At 42.7% G+C, this 15418-nt stretch overlaps 1 protein-coding gene across 2 annotated transcripts; it reads left to right on the top strand.

The window, feature by feature from the left end:
• Window positions 1–3763: 3763 nt before the first annotated feature.
• LOC147425276 (putative pentatricopeptide repeat-containing protein At3g47840) lies at window positions 3764–6922 on the top strand. 2 transcript variants are annotated; one of them, XM_086500446.1, is made up of 2 exons: window positions 3764–5479; window positions 5752–6922. In XM_086500446.1, the coding sequence occupies exon 1, from the start codon at window positions 3879–3881 to the stop codon at window positions 5463–5465; it is 1587 nt and encodes a 528-aa protein (XP_086356572.1). In that variant the 5' UTR covers window positions 3764–3878; the 3' UTR covers window positions 5466–5479; window positions 5752–6922. The 2 variants fall into 2 exon arrangements, 1 of the variants encoding a protein (XP_086356572.1); XR_015186457.1 differs by having other exon boundaries at window positions 3765–5920; window positions 6000–6922.
• The last annotated feature ends 8496 nt before the right edge of the window (window positions 6923–15418 follow it).

Below are 15418 nucleotides of genomic sequence, written 5' to 3'. Positions count from 1 at the left end.
TCATACACAATGCTTTCCACGTGAGCCTACTAAACCCTTACAAAGGAGAGCCGCCTCAAGAAGCAATCATCGAAGATTCATCAGAGATCGAGGACAAAGAAGAGGTGTTGCAGTCCGAGTCCATTCTTCGACACAAAGACAAGGTATTACAAGGCGGTAAGACTATCCGACAATACCTTATCAAGTTTAAAAATTATCCGTTTGAAGATGCTAGATGGATGCAAGGCATACAATTAAAGGATAACCTAAACCTTGTCAATGCTTACAATGATTCCCTAGAGTAAGCAAATGTAAATATGTATAAATAAACAAAGTTTTTGTCTTATAAGACTCTCTTTTTCTTTATTGTGTGCACATGTTAATAAGTATGCATGCTTAGGATCATGTTTATATGGACGACGTCTCCCAAACACCAAGTAGAGTTTGTCACTCTACTACTATGGAAGATTGATACGGACTAATGTGCAGACATGCTTTGCGGCAGCTAAGGCTCTCAAGGACCAAATGGACTAGTCATCCATTCTGGAATGGTGTCGTAGGGTAAAATAGGGATCTTCTACCCGCTAGAAAACGGATTAATGACTAGGCTTTATCTTCTCTACCTCATAGTTGAGGATGACTATGATTTCATTTAGAGGTAATGCCATAAAAACTAATATCTAATTCTCCCAAATAATTTGTTAAAATGATCATTTAATATGGGGAAGTACCAGGGGAGTAAAAGCTAGAATATTGGTAAGGCTGTCAGACTGGTCTCTGCAGGGATCCAAAGGAGGGAAAATAGGGATCCAAAGTGGGACAGTCTACAAAAGAGCAATGTGCTTCAATAGGGCTTAAAAGACCTAAGGTTCAGCTCCATTAAGGCTTCCATAGGCTAAAGTTCCTAAAAATAACTCAATTGTCCAATGGCCATAGTAGGGGGAAAATTGGATGGTCATGGGAAGACTAAAAAGTCTTCCCACATCCCTAGGAAGGAGGGGGCGAGCCCTAATAGTAGGGGATGAGAGAGAAACACACACACACACACTCCAAAGCTCCCCCTTTACACAAAGGGAATACTGGACACATGCCAGGCACCTAGGCTAGTTGCCTCAAATCCTATTGGATGGCCATAGAGGCGGACCAATGAGAATTAGGCTAGAGTAAAATTATTCTAATCAATTTAAAAATGCTTGATAAAAGAACCAATAGCATAATTAAGCTCCTAGAAGACTATTGGGCAGTCTACCAAGGGATCCAATGAGCATCCAGCAGCCCAATGGGTTGCCTGATTCCTATTGGCCAGAAGACTAAGAGGTCCAATGAGAGTTTAATTGAATTACCTAAAGGTCTCACAAAAGGGGAAAGGGGACACATGTCAATTATGCTTCTAATTTGTGATTGGCTAAGCTTTACAGGAGCCAATGGGAGGCCAACATGAGCATTTAGCAAGAGGGGTCGACCAAGAAGAGAGAGTGGGTTGCATTTTAGTCTAAGACATTGCTACACTCACACACACAACTCATGTGTGCAAGAAGAACTCAATCTCCTTCTCCAAGCATTGAGAAGTAGAGGCCTACACCAACAACTCTTGGCTATGGAATGCAAATCCAACCAAGAGCCAAGCTTCAATGGCATGCTCATCTCCTCTACCATGCTAATTACTAAGCTAAGCTATGCTATTTGAGTGATTATGTGAGGAGAATACTTCTTTCTCGTAAGATACATCTTCTTCCTCTCAATCTATCCCTCATTCCCAGCAAGCTCTCACCATTTTTGAAGGTGTGTGAGGTCTTGGGACTGAGGCTAGAGGCTAGGGACATTAGGTGTGTTTTTCAAGCATATTTGATGCATGAAGCTTCCATCTTCATTGCACCAACTAGTATTGTTAAGGAACACAAAGATTGTATTTACAAAAGTCTCCTTTGATGGGAGAAGCTATAATACAAAGCCTTTATGGAGGGGGGACCGGCTCCATGTAAATCCGGTCCTCAACTGTTGTCAATTGTTCTATTTCTCTCTCTTTTCAAGTATTGTCAATGCGAAATTAGCTAGGTGTAAATTGCTAAGTTTCTTTCTCAAATCAAGTACTCTCTCTCTCTCTATGCTCATTAGGAACTTGTTCTTATGAAATGCTCACTATGTTATCAATTTTCGCTACACACAAGTTACTAGTGCATTAAATGTTACATTTATAGTTGTCTATCAGTGAGATAATTATGGCATGGTTCATGATATTGCTACTATTGTTGGATGGAGTGCAGACCACCTTAACGTAGTTGTCAATAAGACACCAATTTGCAAGAAAGAAAGTAGGACGATGCGCACAATGTTGATGTCCACAATGAAGAAAGAGCACACTTAGTCATTAGAGACCATTGACATACCGTCAGACGTTGCCTCGTTCGATTCTCTAGATGAGGACGATTGGACAAAAGAGGAGGATGGGACACCTATGCGAGGTACATTTTGACACCTTCTATCTAAAAATAAAGTTTATCTTCTTGCTTTGACCTTCATTTGTTGTGCAGGGGTATGGAACACAGACATTGGTTTGTTTTGCAATTGCTTGCGCAGTATACAAACGAGAATGATGTTGTCGTCAAGTACAGAGGAGAATGTGGGACATTGGCTTTGTTGAGGAGCCAGATGCACCGAATGATGACAATTTTTGAGAGCAACGAAGAGTTCTCCACCAAGCTACACACCGTTTTGAAAATGCAAGCGCATCGACTTAGAGAGATGCAGGAGCGAAACAAGAGGCATGCAAATGAGGTGGATCGTGCCCTTAAGGCAACATCTTTGTTGGGGCTACTTCCAAACATTGTGGAGTTAGATCCACTAGCCTATGACTTAGAGTAAATATTTCAGTCTGCACCCGCATTGTGTGGACAATGATCCTTTTTGTAAACCGTTATGAACAATCGCTTTTAACATGCTTTTGAATAGAGACATCCTTATTCTCAAGTGGCCTTATCTTGCAATTAAGTGGATTTTTATGTTCTTGTGACCCTTTTCGTGAAATGTGAGAGAGTTATATGGAGTTCATGTGTGCCACATAGAGAGAGAGAGAGAGAGAGAGAGAGAGAGAGAGAGAGAGAGAGAGAGAGAGAGAGAGAGAGAGAGAGAGAATATAAATTGGGAAATAGTAGTGACATGGATTAGGTGATGAGTGGCTATCACTCAATTTGCGAAGGGAGCTTTTTGCAGAAGATTAGAGAATCAGCAAAAACTTGATGGAGAGAGCTTTTTGAATAATTTTACCAAACGATCCATTCTCCATAAAAAGCTCCCTCGGTTCCCCTACTCCACCATGTTAAGCTACAAACACCACAAATGCTCCTTCGCTTTTGAGTTAGAATATATTCCCATTGAGGTTATGGAAATGGGGAGAGTTATGGAGTTCATGAATGATGCGCCAAAGCTCTACACATCAACTTCATATAATTGGGAGGTAAGCAAAAAAGTTCAAAAGATACATTGTATCCAAATATTGAGCTCGCGTGGATGAAGAAGTGGTTTGGGAGATGGCATGCAATACACTTGCTTGATGACCCATCACTAGACCCCACAACGAATGATGCTTTCTTACAATGCAAATGTATCAGGATGTGAGAGCAATCTGGAGGTTTACGCTTTGCATGTTACATCACCCACGTTTCTAGCTTAGCTCCCACTCCCTTCGATGTGAGGGAACGGGCGCGAGTCCCTTCGATCAAGTTAAGAGTTAGACCATAATACATTACTAGAGTGTGACCCTTACGTCAAGCTAATCACCTCAACATGGAGCATGCGACATGTCGAGATGGAGCATGTGACATGTTTCATTTCATTTGGTCTTCGTCTTCTCGTCCTCCAAGGTCTACTAGTAACTAGCATCATGGCAGCGCAGCTCGAGTATGCTGCGGCTGGTTGATACAGAGCTATTCGTCACAAAAGGAAGTAGCAGCATAACTCATGTCGTCATACAAGACCTCGCCCTCACCTTGCAGAGGTGCGGAGCCGAGAAGCACCGGACCCAGGCGCTCCGTCTCCATTTCTACTTGCTCATCCATGGCCTCGACACCCACCATGTGCTCGGCAACTACCTCGTCCCCATGCTCGTTGATGCCGCTACCCTCCCCCTTGCCCACAGAGCTTTCCTTCGACTGCCTCATCCAAACGCATTCTCATGGAATTCCCTCATCTCTGGCTACCTCAAGTGCGACAAACCCCACCATGCCCTCTCCATGTTTGCACGTTTGCAAAGCAATCCCTCTGTGCATCCAGATGACTACACCTTCATATCTGCTTTCAAGGCCTGCGCACAACTTAAGGATCTGGCAAGAGCGTGTGTATTGCATGCAGAGGTGGTCAGATCAGGCTTACTGGAGAAGAATCTCATTGTTGCAAATGCACTGATCGACATGTATTCAAAATGCGGTGCATCAACTAACGCAAAGCAGGTGTTTGACAGATTGCCACTAAAGAATGTGGTTACATGGACTTCACTCTTAGGGGCTTATGCTGAATGTGGGCAATATCAGGAGGCCATGGCTTGCTACCAGGAGATGGAACTTCAGGGTGTCATCCCAAATCCAATCACACTTGTTTGCATCCTAAAGGCTTGTACAAGTGCAAGAGACATTGCTAAGGGACAAGAAATGTATGCAGAGATAGAGAGAAGAAGCTTGCTTGATGATGATGTTTTCCTTGGCAGTGCCGTGGTTGACATGTATGCCAAGCATGGCTTGCTTTCAATGGCACAACAGGTTTTTGATAGGCTTCGATCCCGCAACGTTGTCTCTTGGAATTCCCTAATGTTAGGATATATCGACCATGAAAATGGTGAAGAAGCAGTGAAGTGCTTTTCACAAATGCAATCTGAGGGTTTGTGCCTCACAGACGTCTCATTTCTTTGTGGTTTGAAAGCTTGCGGAAGTATTGGATCTGTAGAAAAGCTAGAAGACATTCATGCTGAGATTGACAGAACGGGTCTTCTTCAGAGGAACATTCTTGTTGGTAGCACTCTGGTCAATATGTATGCAAAGTGTGGCTCCCTTGCCAGAGCTCAACATGTGTTTGATCACCTTCCTGTTCGAGATGTAGTCGCATGGACAGCGCTCTTGGCTGGATATGCTCAAGCTGGAGAAAGTAAGAGTGCTGCCGATTTTTTCGATAAGATGGTCGGAGCAGGTGTCAAACCAGATCCAATAGCATTTGTTGTTGTTCTCAATGCATGCAGTCGAAGGGGGCTATCTAACAAGAGCGAGACATATTTTCAGGCCATGGGGAAAGAGCATGGGATTGTTCCAATTCGTGAGCACCATAGCTGCATTCTCGACCTCTTGGTCCGCATAGGCCAATTGGACAAAGCTGTAGCAATGATACGACAACTTCCTTGTGGCCCCAATCTTGTGATGTGGCGCACTGTCTTAGGTGCGTGCATGAGCTTGGGAAATTCGAAAGTAGGGAAGCAGGCATTTGAACAGCAGTATACTTTATAGCCTTCCCTAGAAAGGTACATATATACTTCGGAGGGTGTGCATATTTCAAGGATTACTTTGGACTGTCCCTTCTTGTAATTTTCCCGTATGCCTTCAAGCAGGAAAAGTTGTCAAGCTAAATCGTATCATTTCCTTGGTAAACGCAACACCCTCCGACAAGAAAATTTTGACATTATGGCAATACAATCAGTGGGATAACTTTTGGATGGTCTGCATATGATAATAGTCCACCATGTCACTGACTTTTTGGGCAATGTTGCATTCAAGAATTTTCACCTTTTTTCAGGCAGTCGTGGGGAATGCAGATTTTTTATTTTCGAATGGAGCCGTTATCAGCTGTTGATTTTCAGGAGCATGCGACTATACGGTTGTTTTAAGAATAAGGATACCCACTTGGATGGCCCATACGGTGGACAATCCCTAAGCTCCCTTCATTGTTCGTAATTCTTAAATTTGTAAGTGCAGATCTTTTGAAGCTTATAGTGGAACATAACTTAACACTTATCTCATCATATGCCTTTTGGTTGCATGCAGACAGCATAGAACAGATGCGCCTCTTTTGGGTTTCGCTGTCCGACTCAACTGCATTGTTGGCATTCTATTGGTGAACTCACATTGCTATTTGGAGTTAATGTTGACCTGTTTCACTGATCAGCTCTTGATTAGTCAAGATGTTTTTGTGGAAGATGTTGTCCATGTGCACTGTGGAAGACTGTTAGGAGGCCACTCCACTGGATTCCCTAGCCCCATGTAGATTATTGCCTCCCAGCTTATGCTAGAGCGGAACATCCCGAAACTTTTTGGAGTGGTCAATTGTGCCTAGGTTGGACAGCCAAACAGAGCCTTCTTTCCCTTAAAATGCACCCTGTTTGAAGGAACTTTAACGACCTCCTGAAGTCAAAGAAAATAAAGAAGAGAACTGCATGGGCCTTTGAAGGCATGTGTTGTATCTATATGGTGCCAAGTGGCTTGCTTTTGGAAGTCATTGGCTTATATCAGGGAGATATATATTGTGCCAAGTGGTTAGTATCTGGAAGTCATTGGCGAAGTGGCCTTGTGCATTGTGTCCTTTTGAATTGGTTGGTATTGCCTTGTGCATGTGTATAACCATGAACAAGTTGGCACCAAGGGTAACTGATACCAAATTACTTAATATAGCTTATGGTCGAAATGTTGAGGTTTGTCTGGAGGTTTTCCTTTAGGGCTACCAAACAAAGGTCTTCTAAAATGTCTTTGAGCCATCATGTACTTAATGATCCCTTGTAGCTCTAACTCCTGTCAAGGTTCAATTTGGTTGCTTACCTTGGTCTGAACTTTGAGATAGTCATGCTAAGTCAATTGCCGTGACAAGACAAGGATGAGGTGAGGTAACATTGAGAGAGCTAGACCCTTCGATTGTGAACATGGTCCAGTTCATGTAAGTAGTGTTTTGAATACACAGCCTAACTCATTGGCTACTGATGTTTGATTGTGTTGGTAGACTCCAATTGCAAACAGTTGCACTCTAAGTCCCTCTTTAAAAGAGCCAATGGATGGAAAACTCAATAATGTGAAAAGTCTCAACGGCCTACATAAGAGGATGAGAAAGAGTGTGTGTGTGTGTGACCTACTCAGTATAAAAAGCAATGTGGCACTAATCAACAAGCTTTATCCAATGGTCTGCAATTGCTCCCAGGAGTTCCTTGCTTTACTAAGGCCTTATGTAGCCCAAAAAATATAGCTATTGGGCAGTGTAAACTGGGCTGATGTAGGGAATTTAAAAGTGCTCCGTTAGTTGAGCAGCCTTAGTGTATGGGGGAGTTTCCTGGAAAAGAGACCCAACTTCCAATGCTATTTAAAGGCTTTCATCCATCAGGAAATCTATAAAAATAAGAAGGGGCATCTAGACAACATTTTCAAAGAGCAATTTTCTAAATTGGGCTATATAAAATCCAGTGGTTTTCCGAAACTTTAAATCTTTTGGAAAATTATAACTAAACCATGAAAAACTAGTGCGTTGTAATTGTTTAGAGCTTTTCGACACCAGGAATATGTATGATGAGGGGGTTGACCTCTCGATGTCTCACTTGCACCTTGCATGTCTTCAATTTGTTGCTCTTGCACTCAAAACTCTTCCATCACCCTAATGGCAAAGCTTCACATAAATTATCTTTTTTATCATAGAGGTCTATATTTAGGTGTCTTAACAAAAGAGTTTCACCAAATTGCTCACAAGTAGTGGCATTTGTGTCCACAAATAATGAACTATTTCATACTGAGAGCCCACAAGACTATAAAAAATTCCATGTGTATCATCAAGGCATTATAAGGGGATTGGATAAAGCTTATAAACGAGAAGGTAAAAGGAGAGCATCTAAAATGTTTGAGAATGCAATCAAGCATGTATTAAAATTTGATTAAAACGCGTCAGTTGTAGTCCTAATCCCATTGACACACAATTTAGAGATGCTAGTATATCCCAACAACCAATTTATGTCTCTCCCAAGTATATATGCTAGTGGTGATGCAAACCACACATATTCACCCAAAAATCCTCCAAGATGTGAAGCGGGTGGAGACATATTTTCTATGGCCCCAAAAGTTGGGTGTTACCACTCTTTGCTTAACATCCAAGCTAACCTCCTTGATGAATTTAATCCACTTCGACCACTATGATCTATAACTACGCCAAAACAGGTTGCTCATGCTATCTTGAAGACAGTTACCTCCAACCATGGAGCACCCCATTCATTAGCTATATGTCTTTGGTCTAACCCTTAATCATGGTATTGATATTGGCTTGCCTATGGCAAGATTATACCAATCCTATGGATATTTTGATGCCTATGATTGTCCTCCAACACAACTTTCTTTATCATGAAGATTTGATTTTCTCTTTTCATGACTATTAGCCAATCTCAATCTATTGTATTGATGTTAGGGTTAGGTCCAACCTATATGCACTTTGAGCTGCTCTGGTACATCTCTGAGGCGTTTCGTGCATAGCAGGGGTTAACCACGCCTGTGCACGTCAGAGCCGAGCTTGTCTACCGCCACCCTCTCTCAGTAACTCTGCCAAAAGAGGCGGAGAGTTACACAAACCCCTGCTAGAGGATGCAGTTTCACCCGCAAGACGACATATTTGATTCTGTCACCTCTAGCCCCGCCCTGCTGCGAACTGTCTCTCTTTGCCACCTAGTCAAGGCGGCCATCTCCCACAGACGCGACACCCAACCCTCTTGAATCTGTTCTCTTGGTACTGATCTGATATGGAAATCGGCCTTTTGACCTGCTGCTCATGGTGGTTGCTTATATACTGCCCAACTTCTGTTGATGTTGGTCATGGCTGCCTCTAGATCTACACTAGGCTCCGCTCCACATAGGCTTTCCCTACCTACAGCAAGTCGATGAGCTCAAAGGCAAGCTCCTCCATCGCTGGCCCCTCAACTTCTTAATCATGGGTTCGAGCTTGTATTCTTTGCTTATCAAAGACACTATGTGTCAGTGGCAAGCAACTAGTTTGCCTTGATTGCTTCACTATGTATATGGTAAGAAGTAAAAAATTGATAGTAGTGTGGATTTTATCGCATGGCATAGCTTTTGATGAAGGCTCCACAACATCTTTCCTCAAAGATTTCGCCATAAGCTCTACGACCTCGCATCACAAATGAGATTTTGCATTAAAAAAAGTGTGGATGTAAAAATTTCCACATTATAATAAAAACGGAGCAAGATGCATTTTGTGCATTTGCAATGCTTGTGCCAAAAAAAAAAACCACACGTATGTATGGTGTGGAGCTGGCACAGTTCTCCACATTTATAAAGATACCGTAAGGAATGTGCCCTTCCCTCGCCACTTGTATCCCCTCCAGTGTTGAAGGGGGACTTATGCTTCTCCTTCGGTGTTAGAGGGACTTTTTATTGTAGAATATCATAATTGTACAAGGAAGAACTCATTACCAATGTTTAATAAAGACATGTATCATTCTGCATTGCCATGTCTTGTTGTATTGTCCGTGTGTCCCTTTGTTGGGCATAACAAGTTGTTGTCACCTTCATCTGAAATCTTTTCAACAAAAATGATATAAATTCATTGCTTTATTGTATACATGATGTAATCTAAGAACTTTGACATCACATAGAGGAAATCAAAACACAAAATATGAGTGTACCTTTGCTATTCGTCGTCTGCACGAAGCACAATGCTGGATGGATCGACTGCCAGACCTCTCTTGCGTTGTTGCATCACCTTCCCACCATTATGTGTTGCTCGAATTTTTCCAACATGTTGACTCTCACATTCACTTTTTCTATCATGCATACCAAAACCTACATTACTTTTGATGTCCGTGGTCTTAGGGTAGGTTGAATCTTCCGGATGGTCCCTGGTTGCCCTTGTGGAGAAAATCTTGCAATCAGGAGAGAGGCCATCGTTTCGTGTCCACCGAAAAGTACCCCTTTGGGTCAAATCTTGCAATCGGTGCATTCTAGCTCCGGATGGGAAGCTTTTCGAGAAGTTTTGGTGCTCTCTAAACTGCACCACATGGTTTCAAGATGCAGGCGTACATGATTGCATCAGGAGAGAGGCCCTCGATTTGCATCGACTAAAAACAACCTAAAGATTTATGCCCTACTCCTCTTGTGCATATCCCACAATCGATACACTCCAAGAGATGATGTTCCGAACAGGAAGCTCCTCAAGCACTTTTTGTGCTTCTGAAGTGCACCACATTTGGCATACATATCGCGCAAGGCATGCCAAGCATGACATTTTTTGCAACAACCCTCGGACTAACAATATCAGAAGTGAATTTCTAAAGTGCACCAAATTTAGCAAACATGTCAACCTAGGCATTCCCAAGAATGACATCTTTTTCAACATTTCCCGAATAACAATATCAGTGTGAATTTTTATGCACATATCAACATCTTGTGTAGAGCCACATGCCTTCAAGATGCATGCGTATGTGAATGCATCAGGAGAGAGGCCATCACTTTGCATCCGCTAAAAACAACCTAGAGATTTTTGGTCCTGCTCATGTTGCACATATCCCGTAATCAATGCACTCCAAGAGACGACATTCCATACATAAATGTCCTCAAGTACTTTCTGTGCTCCCTAAAGTACAACAGATTTGGCCTACATATCGACAAAGGCATTGCAAAGCACGATAGTTTATTGCAACAACCCGAGACTAACCATATCACAATGAATTTTGAAGTCCATATCAGCATCGTGCATAGAGCCACATGCCTTCAAGATGCACGCGTAGGTGATTTCATCTGGACAAAGGCCCTCACTTTGCATCCACTGAACATAGCCTAGAGCTTTTTGGCCCTGCTCTTGTGGTGCATATCTTGCAATCAGTGATTGGCATACATATCGACCAAGGCAGTGCAAAGTATGACATCATTTTTCAATAGCCTTTAACTAACAATACAATTGTGATTTTTTTGTGCCCACATCAGCATCTTGCGTAGAGCCACATGCTTTCAAGATGCATACGTAGCTGATTGCATCTGGAGAGAGGCCCTCGCTTCGCATCTGCTGAAAACAGACTGGAGTTTTTTGGCCCTACCCTGTGTGGCAAATCCTTCAATATGTGCATTCGAAGTGTCCAAACTCTGGACAAAAAGCTCCTTGAGCACTTTTTGTGCTCTCTTAAGGGCACCACATTTAGCAAACACGTCAACCAAGGCATTGTGCACGATACCCTTTTTCAACAACCCTTGACTAACAATATGAGCAAGAATTTTCATGCCCATATCAGTATCTTGCATAGAGCCACGTGCCTTCTAGATGCACGCATATATGATTGCACCTGGAGAGAAGTCCTTGCTATGCATTGGTCGCTGGAATCAACCTGGAGCTCTCTGGCCCTGCTTCTGTTGTGCATATCCCGCAATCAATGCACGACATTCTGGACAGAAGGTCCTCAAGAGCTTTGTGTGCTTTACAATATGCACCACATTTGGCATACATATCGACCAAGGCGTTGCCAAGCACAACAATCTTTTGCAACAGCCCCTCAGTAATAATATTAGAGCAGATTTTTAAGCCCATATCAACATCTTGTGTAGAGTCGCATGCCTTCAAGATGCATGCGTAGGTGATTGCATATGGACAGAGGCCCTCGCCTTGCATTAGCATCTTGTGTAGAGCCACATTAATTCATACATAGGTGATTGCATCTGGAGAGAGGCCCTCGCTTCGCATCTGCTGAAAACAGATTAGCACATCTCTTTTCAGTAGCCTTAGACTAACAATATCATTGTGAATTTTTGTGTCTATATCAGCATCTTGCGTAGATCCACAATGCGCATGCCTTTAAGATGCATGCGTTGGTGATTGCGTCTAGGGATAGGCCCTTGCTACCCACCAGCTGAAAACAGCCCACAGCTTCCTAGCCCTGTCTAGGCTTATCCTGCAATCAGTGCATTCCACAAGATGAAATCTTGCACGGTAACCTTGTCAAAGACTTGATAGGTGCACCGCACTTGACATACTTACTGACCAACATTTTCCCCAAGTATGCATTTTTTTCAAGTAACTCACTATCTCAAATATCAGCATGAATGCTATTGCCTTGGTACAAAATCCTCTCCTTAGCACAGTCTTTAAGTGAGCTAAGAAAAGAAAGACTCGTTCTCTTGCTCTTGAATTTTGCTTGTCTAGCCTTTATTGCTGCTTGCTTGGGGGTGTTGCGAGAGAAAATGGATGTGTGTGGAGCAAGGCATTGCCAAGCACAACAAATTTTGCAAGAACCCTTTGCTAACAATATCAAAGAAAATATTTAAGCCCATATCAACATCTTGGGTACAGCCACATGCCTCCATGCATAGGTGATTGCATCTCTGCTGAGCATATCCTGCAATCAGTGCGTTCCACAAGACTACGACCCATACAGTAAGCACATCAAAGACTTGTTGCGCACTAACAACACTTGACATACATACTGAACAACATTTTTCCAAGTATGCATTCTTTTCAAGTTACCCACTATCGCGAATATCAGCATCAATCCTAGTGCCTTGATACAGAAGGTCAAGATGCATGCGTATGTGATTACATCTAGAGAGAAGCTCTTGCTTTGCATCCATTGAAAATAGCCTTGAGCTTTTTGGCTTGCTCTTGTTACACGCATCCCTCAATCAATGCACTCCAAGAGAAAACAATCCGGATAAAAAGCTCCTCAAGCACTTTTTGTGCTTTTTGAAGTGTCCCACATTCAACATACATATCAAGCAAGGCATAGCAAATCATGAAAGTTTTTTGAAACAGCAGTGCATTCCAAGAGACGCTGTTTCAAAAAAAAAGCTCCTCAAGCACTATTTATGCTTTCTCAAGTGCACCACATTTGGCATACACATTGACCAAGGTAGTGCCGAGCACATCGGTTTTCAGTAGCCTCTGACTAGCAATATCATCGTGAATATTTGTGTGCATATCAGCATCTTGTGTAGAGCCACATTGCGCCTGCCTTTCAAATGCACGTGTAGGTGATTGCATCTGGAGACAGTAGTCCCTCACTATGCATCAGGTGAAAACAGCCCACAACTTCCTAGCCTTGTCTCGGTTGGGCATATCCTGCAATCAGTGCATTCCACAAGATGACATCTCGCATAGTAACATCGTCAAAGATTTTTTGTGCGGTGCACCGCACTTGACATAATTATTGACCAACAATTTTCCCAAGTATGCATTCTTTTCAAGTAACCAACCCACTATCGCAAATATCAGCATAACTGCTACTGCCTTGGTACAAAACCTTCTTGTTAGCACAGTCTTTAAGTGAGCTCACAAAAGGAAGATTCATCTTGTTACTCTTTATTTTTGCTTGTGTAGCCTTTACTGTTGCTTGCTTGGCGACGTTTCAAGAGAAAACGGATGTGTGTGGAGCAAGGAATTGCCAAGCACAACAATTTTTGCAACAACCCTTGGTTAACAATATCATAGAAAATATTTAAGCCCATATCAACATCTTGGGTAGAGCCACATGCCTTTAAGATGCATGCATAGGTGATTGCATATGGACAGAAGCCCTCACTTTGCAACCGCTAAAAACAGCCTAAAGCTTTCTAGCCGTGGCACTCCTATTGTGCGTATCCTACAATCAGTGCATTCCAAGAGATGCCACTCCGAACAATAAGCTCCTCAAGCACTTTTTGTGCTTTCTGCATACATGCCAAGGCAGTGCCAAGTACACTGTTTTTTCCAACAATGTCAATTCTTTTGCCCATATCAGCATCTTGCATAACGCCACATGCCTTTAAGCTACAAGTGTAGATGAATGCATTTGGAGAGCTTCCTTCTCTTTGCATGTGCTGAAAATAGCCCAAAGTTTCCTGGCCCTACCGTTATTGGGCAATATCCCGCGATCAAAGCATTCCAAGAGACGACATTCCAGAGAGGAAGCTCATCAAGCACTTTTTGTAAAAACAGTCTAGAGCTTCGTGCCCTGCCACTATTGAGCATATCCCGCGATCAAAGCATTCCAAGAGATGACATTCTGGACAGGAAGCCCAATATCAGCATCTTGCATAACGCCACATGCCTTCAAGATACAAGCATAGTTGAATGCATTTGGAGACCTTCCTTCTCTTTGCATGTGCTGAAAAGCCCAAAGTTTCCTGGCCCTGCCGCTATTGGGCAATATCCCATGATCAAAGCATTCCAAGAGACGACATTCAGAAGAGGAAGCTCGTCAAGCACTTTTTGTGAAAACAGTCGAGAGCTTCCTGGCCCTGCCACTATTGAGCATATCCCGCAATCAAAGCATTCCAAGAGATGACATTTTGGAGAGGAAGCTCGTCTAGCACTTTTCGTGCTTCATGAAGTACACCACATTTGTCATACATGTTAGCCAAGGCAGTGCCAAGCACTTTTTGTGAAAACAGTTCAGAGCTTCCTGCCACGATCAAAGCATGTTAGCCAAGGCAGTGCCAATAACCTCTCTCTCTTTTTTGTGAAAACAGTCCAGAGCATATCCCGCAATCAAAGCAATCCAAGAGATGACATTGTGGAGAGGAAGCTCGTCTAGCACTTTTTGTGCTTCATGAAGTACACCACATTTGTCATACATGTTAGCCAAGGCAGTGCCAAGCACTTTTTGTGAAAACAGTCCAAAGCTTCCTGCCGCGATCAAAGCATGTTAGCCAAGGCAGTGCCAATAACCTCTCTCTCTTTTGTGAAAACAGTCCAGAGCATATCCCGCAATCAAAGCAATCCAAGAGATGACATTCTGGAGAGGAAGCTCGTCTAGCACTTTTTGTGCTTCATGAAGTACACCACATTTGTCATACATGTTAGCCAAGGCAGTGCCAAGCACTTTTTGTGAAAACAGTCCAGAGCTTCCTGCCGCGATCAAAGCATGTTAGCCAAGGCAGTGCCAATAACCTCTCTCTCTTTTGTGAAAATAGTCCAGAGCATATCCCGCAATCAAAGCAATCCAAGAGATGACATTCTGGAGAGGAAGCTCGTCTAGCACTTTTTGTGCTTCATGAAGTACACCACATTTGTTATACATGTTAGCCAAGGCAGTGCCAAGCACTTTTTGTGAAAACAGTCCAGAGCTTCCTGCCGCGATCAAAGCATGTTAGCCAAGGCAGTGCCAATAACCTCTCTCTCTTTATTCTGCGTTTTAGTGCACAACGCAGCTCTCTCTCTCTCTCTCTCTCTCTCTCTCTCTCAATATCTCTTTGCGCTTCCATCTCCTTTTCATGATGTGCTGCGGCCCAGTGCTTTGATCTTCTTGCACCATTGCGTTTTTTGTTATTTCTGTCTGTGTTTTACCATGCGTTTTTTATTTTACAAACTCTCCTATTTTAAGATCCACTTAATTCTCGCCACATGGCATAGCTAGCTTTGCTGCATTCTTCAAATTGTTATTACATAATCAAGGTAAATATATGTTTGCACACTTTGGCTATTTCTCCCAATTTCTAGGTCAAAATTTGAGGCTTTTGCCTGTAGT

This window comes from Adiantum capillus-veneris, chromosome 25 (genome assembly GCF_014529385.1).
Source record: "Adiantum capillus-veneris isolate H3 chromosome 25, ASM1452938v2, whole genome shotgun sequence".
Taxonomy (NCBI): domain Eukaryota; kingdom Viridiplantae; phylum Streptophyta; class Polypodiopsida; order Polypodiales; family Pteridaceae; genus Adiantum; species Adiantum capillus-veneris.
Note: the sequence above shows the minus strand (reverse complement) of the source record. Positions and strands in the feature narration are given on the sequence as shown.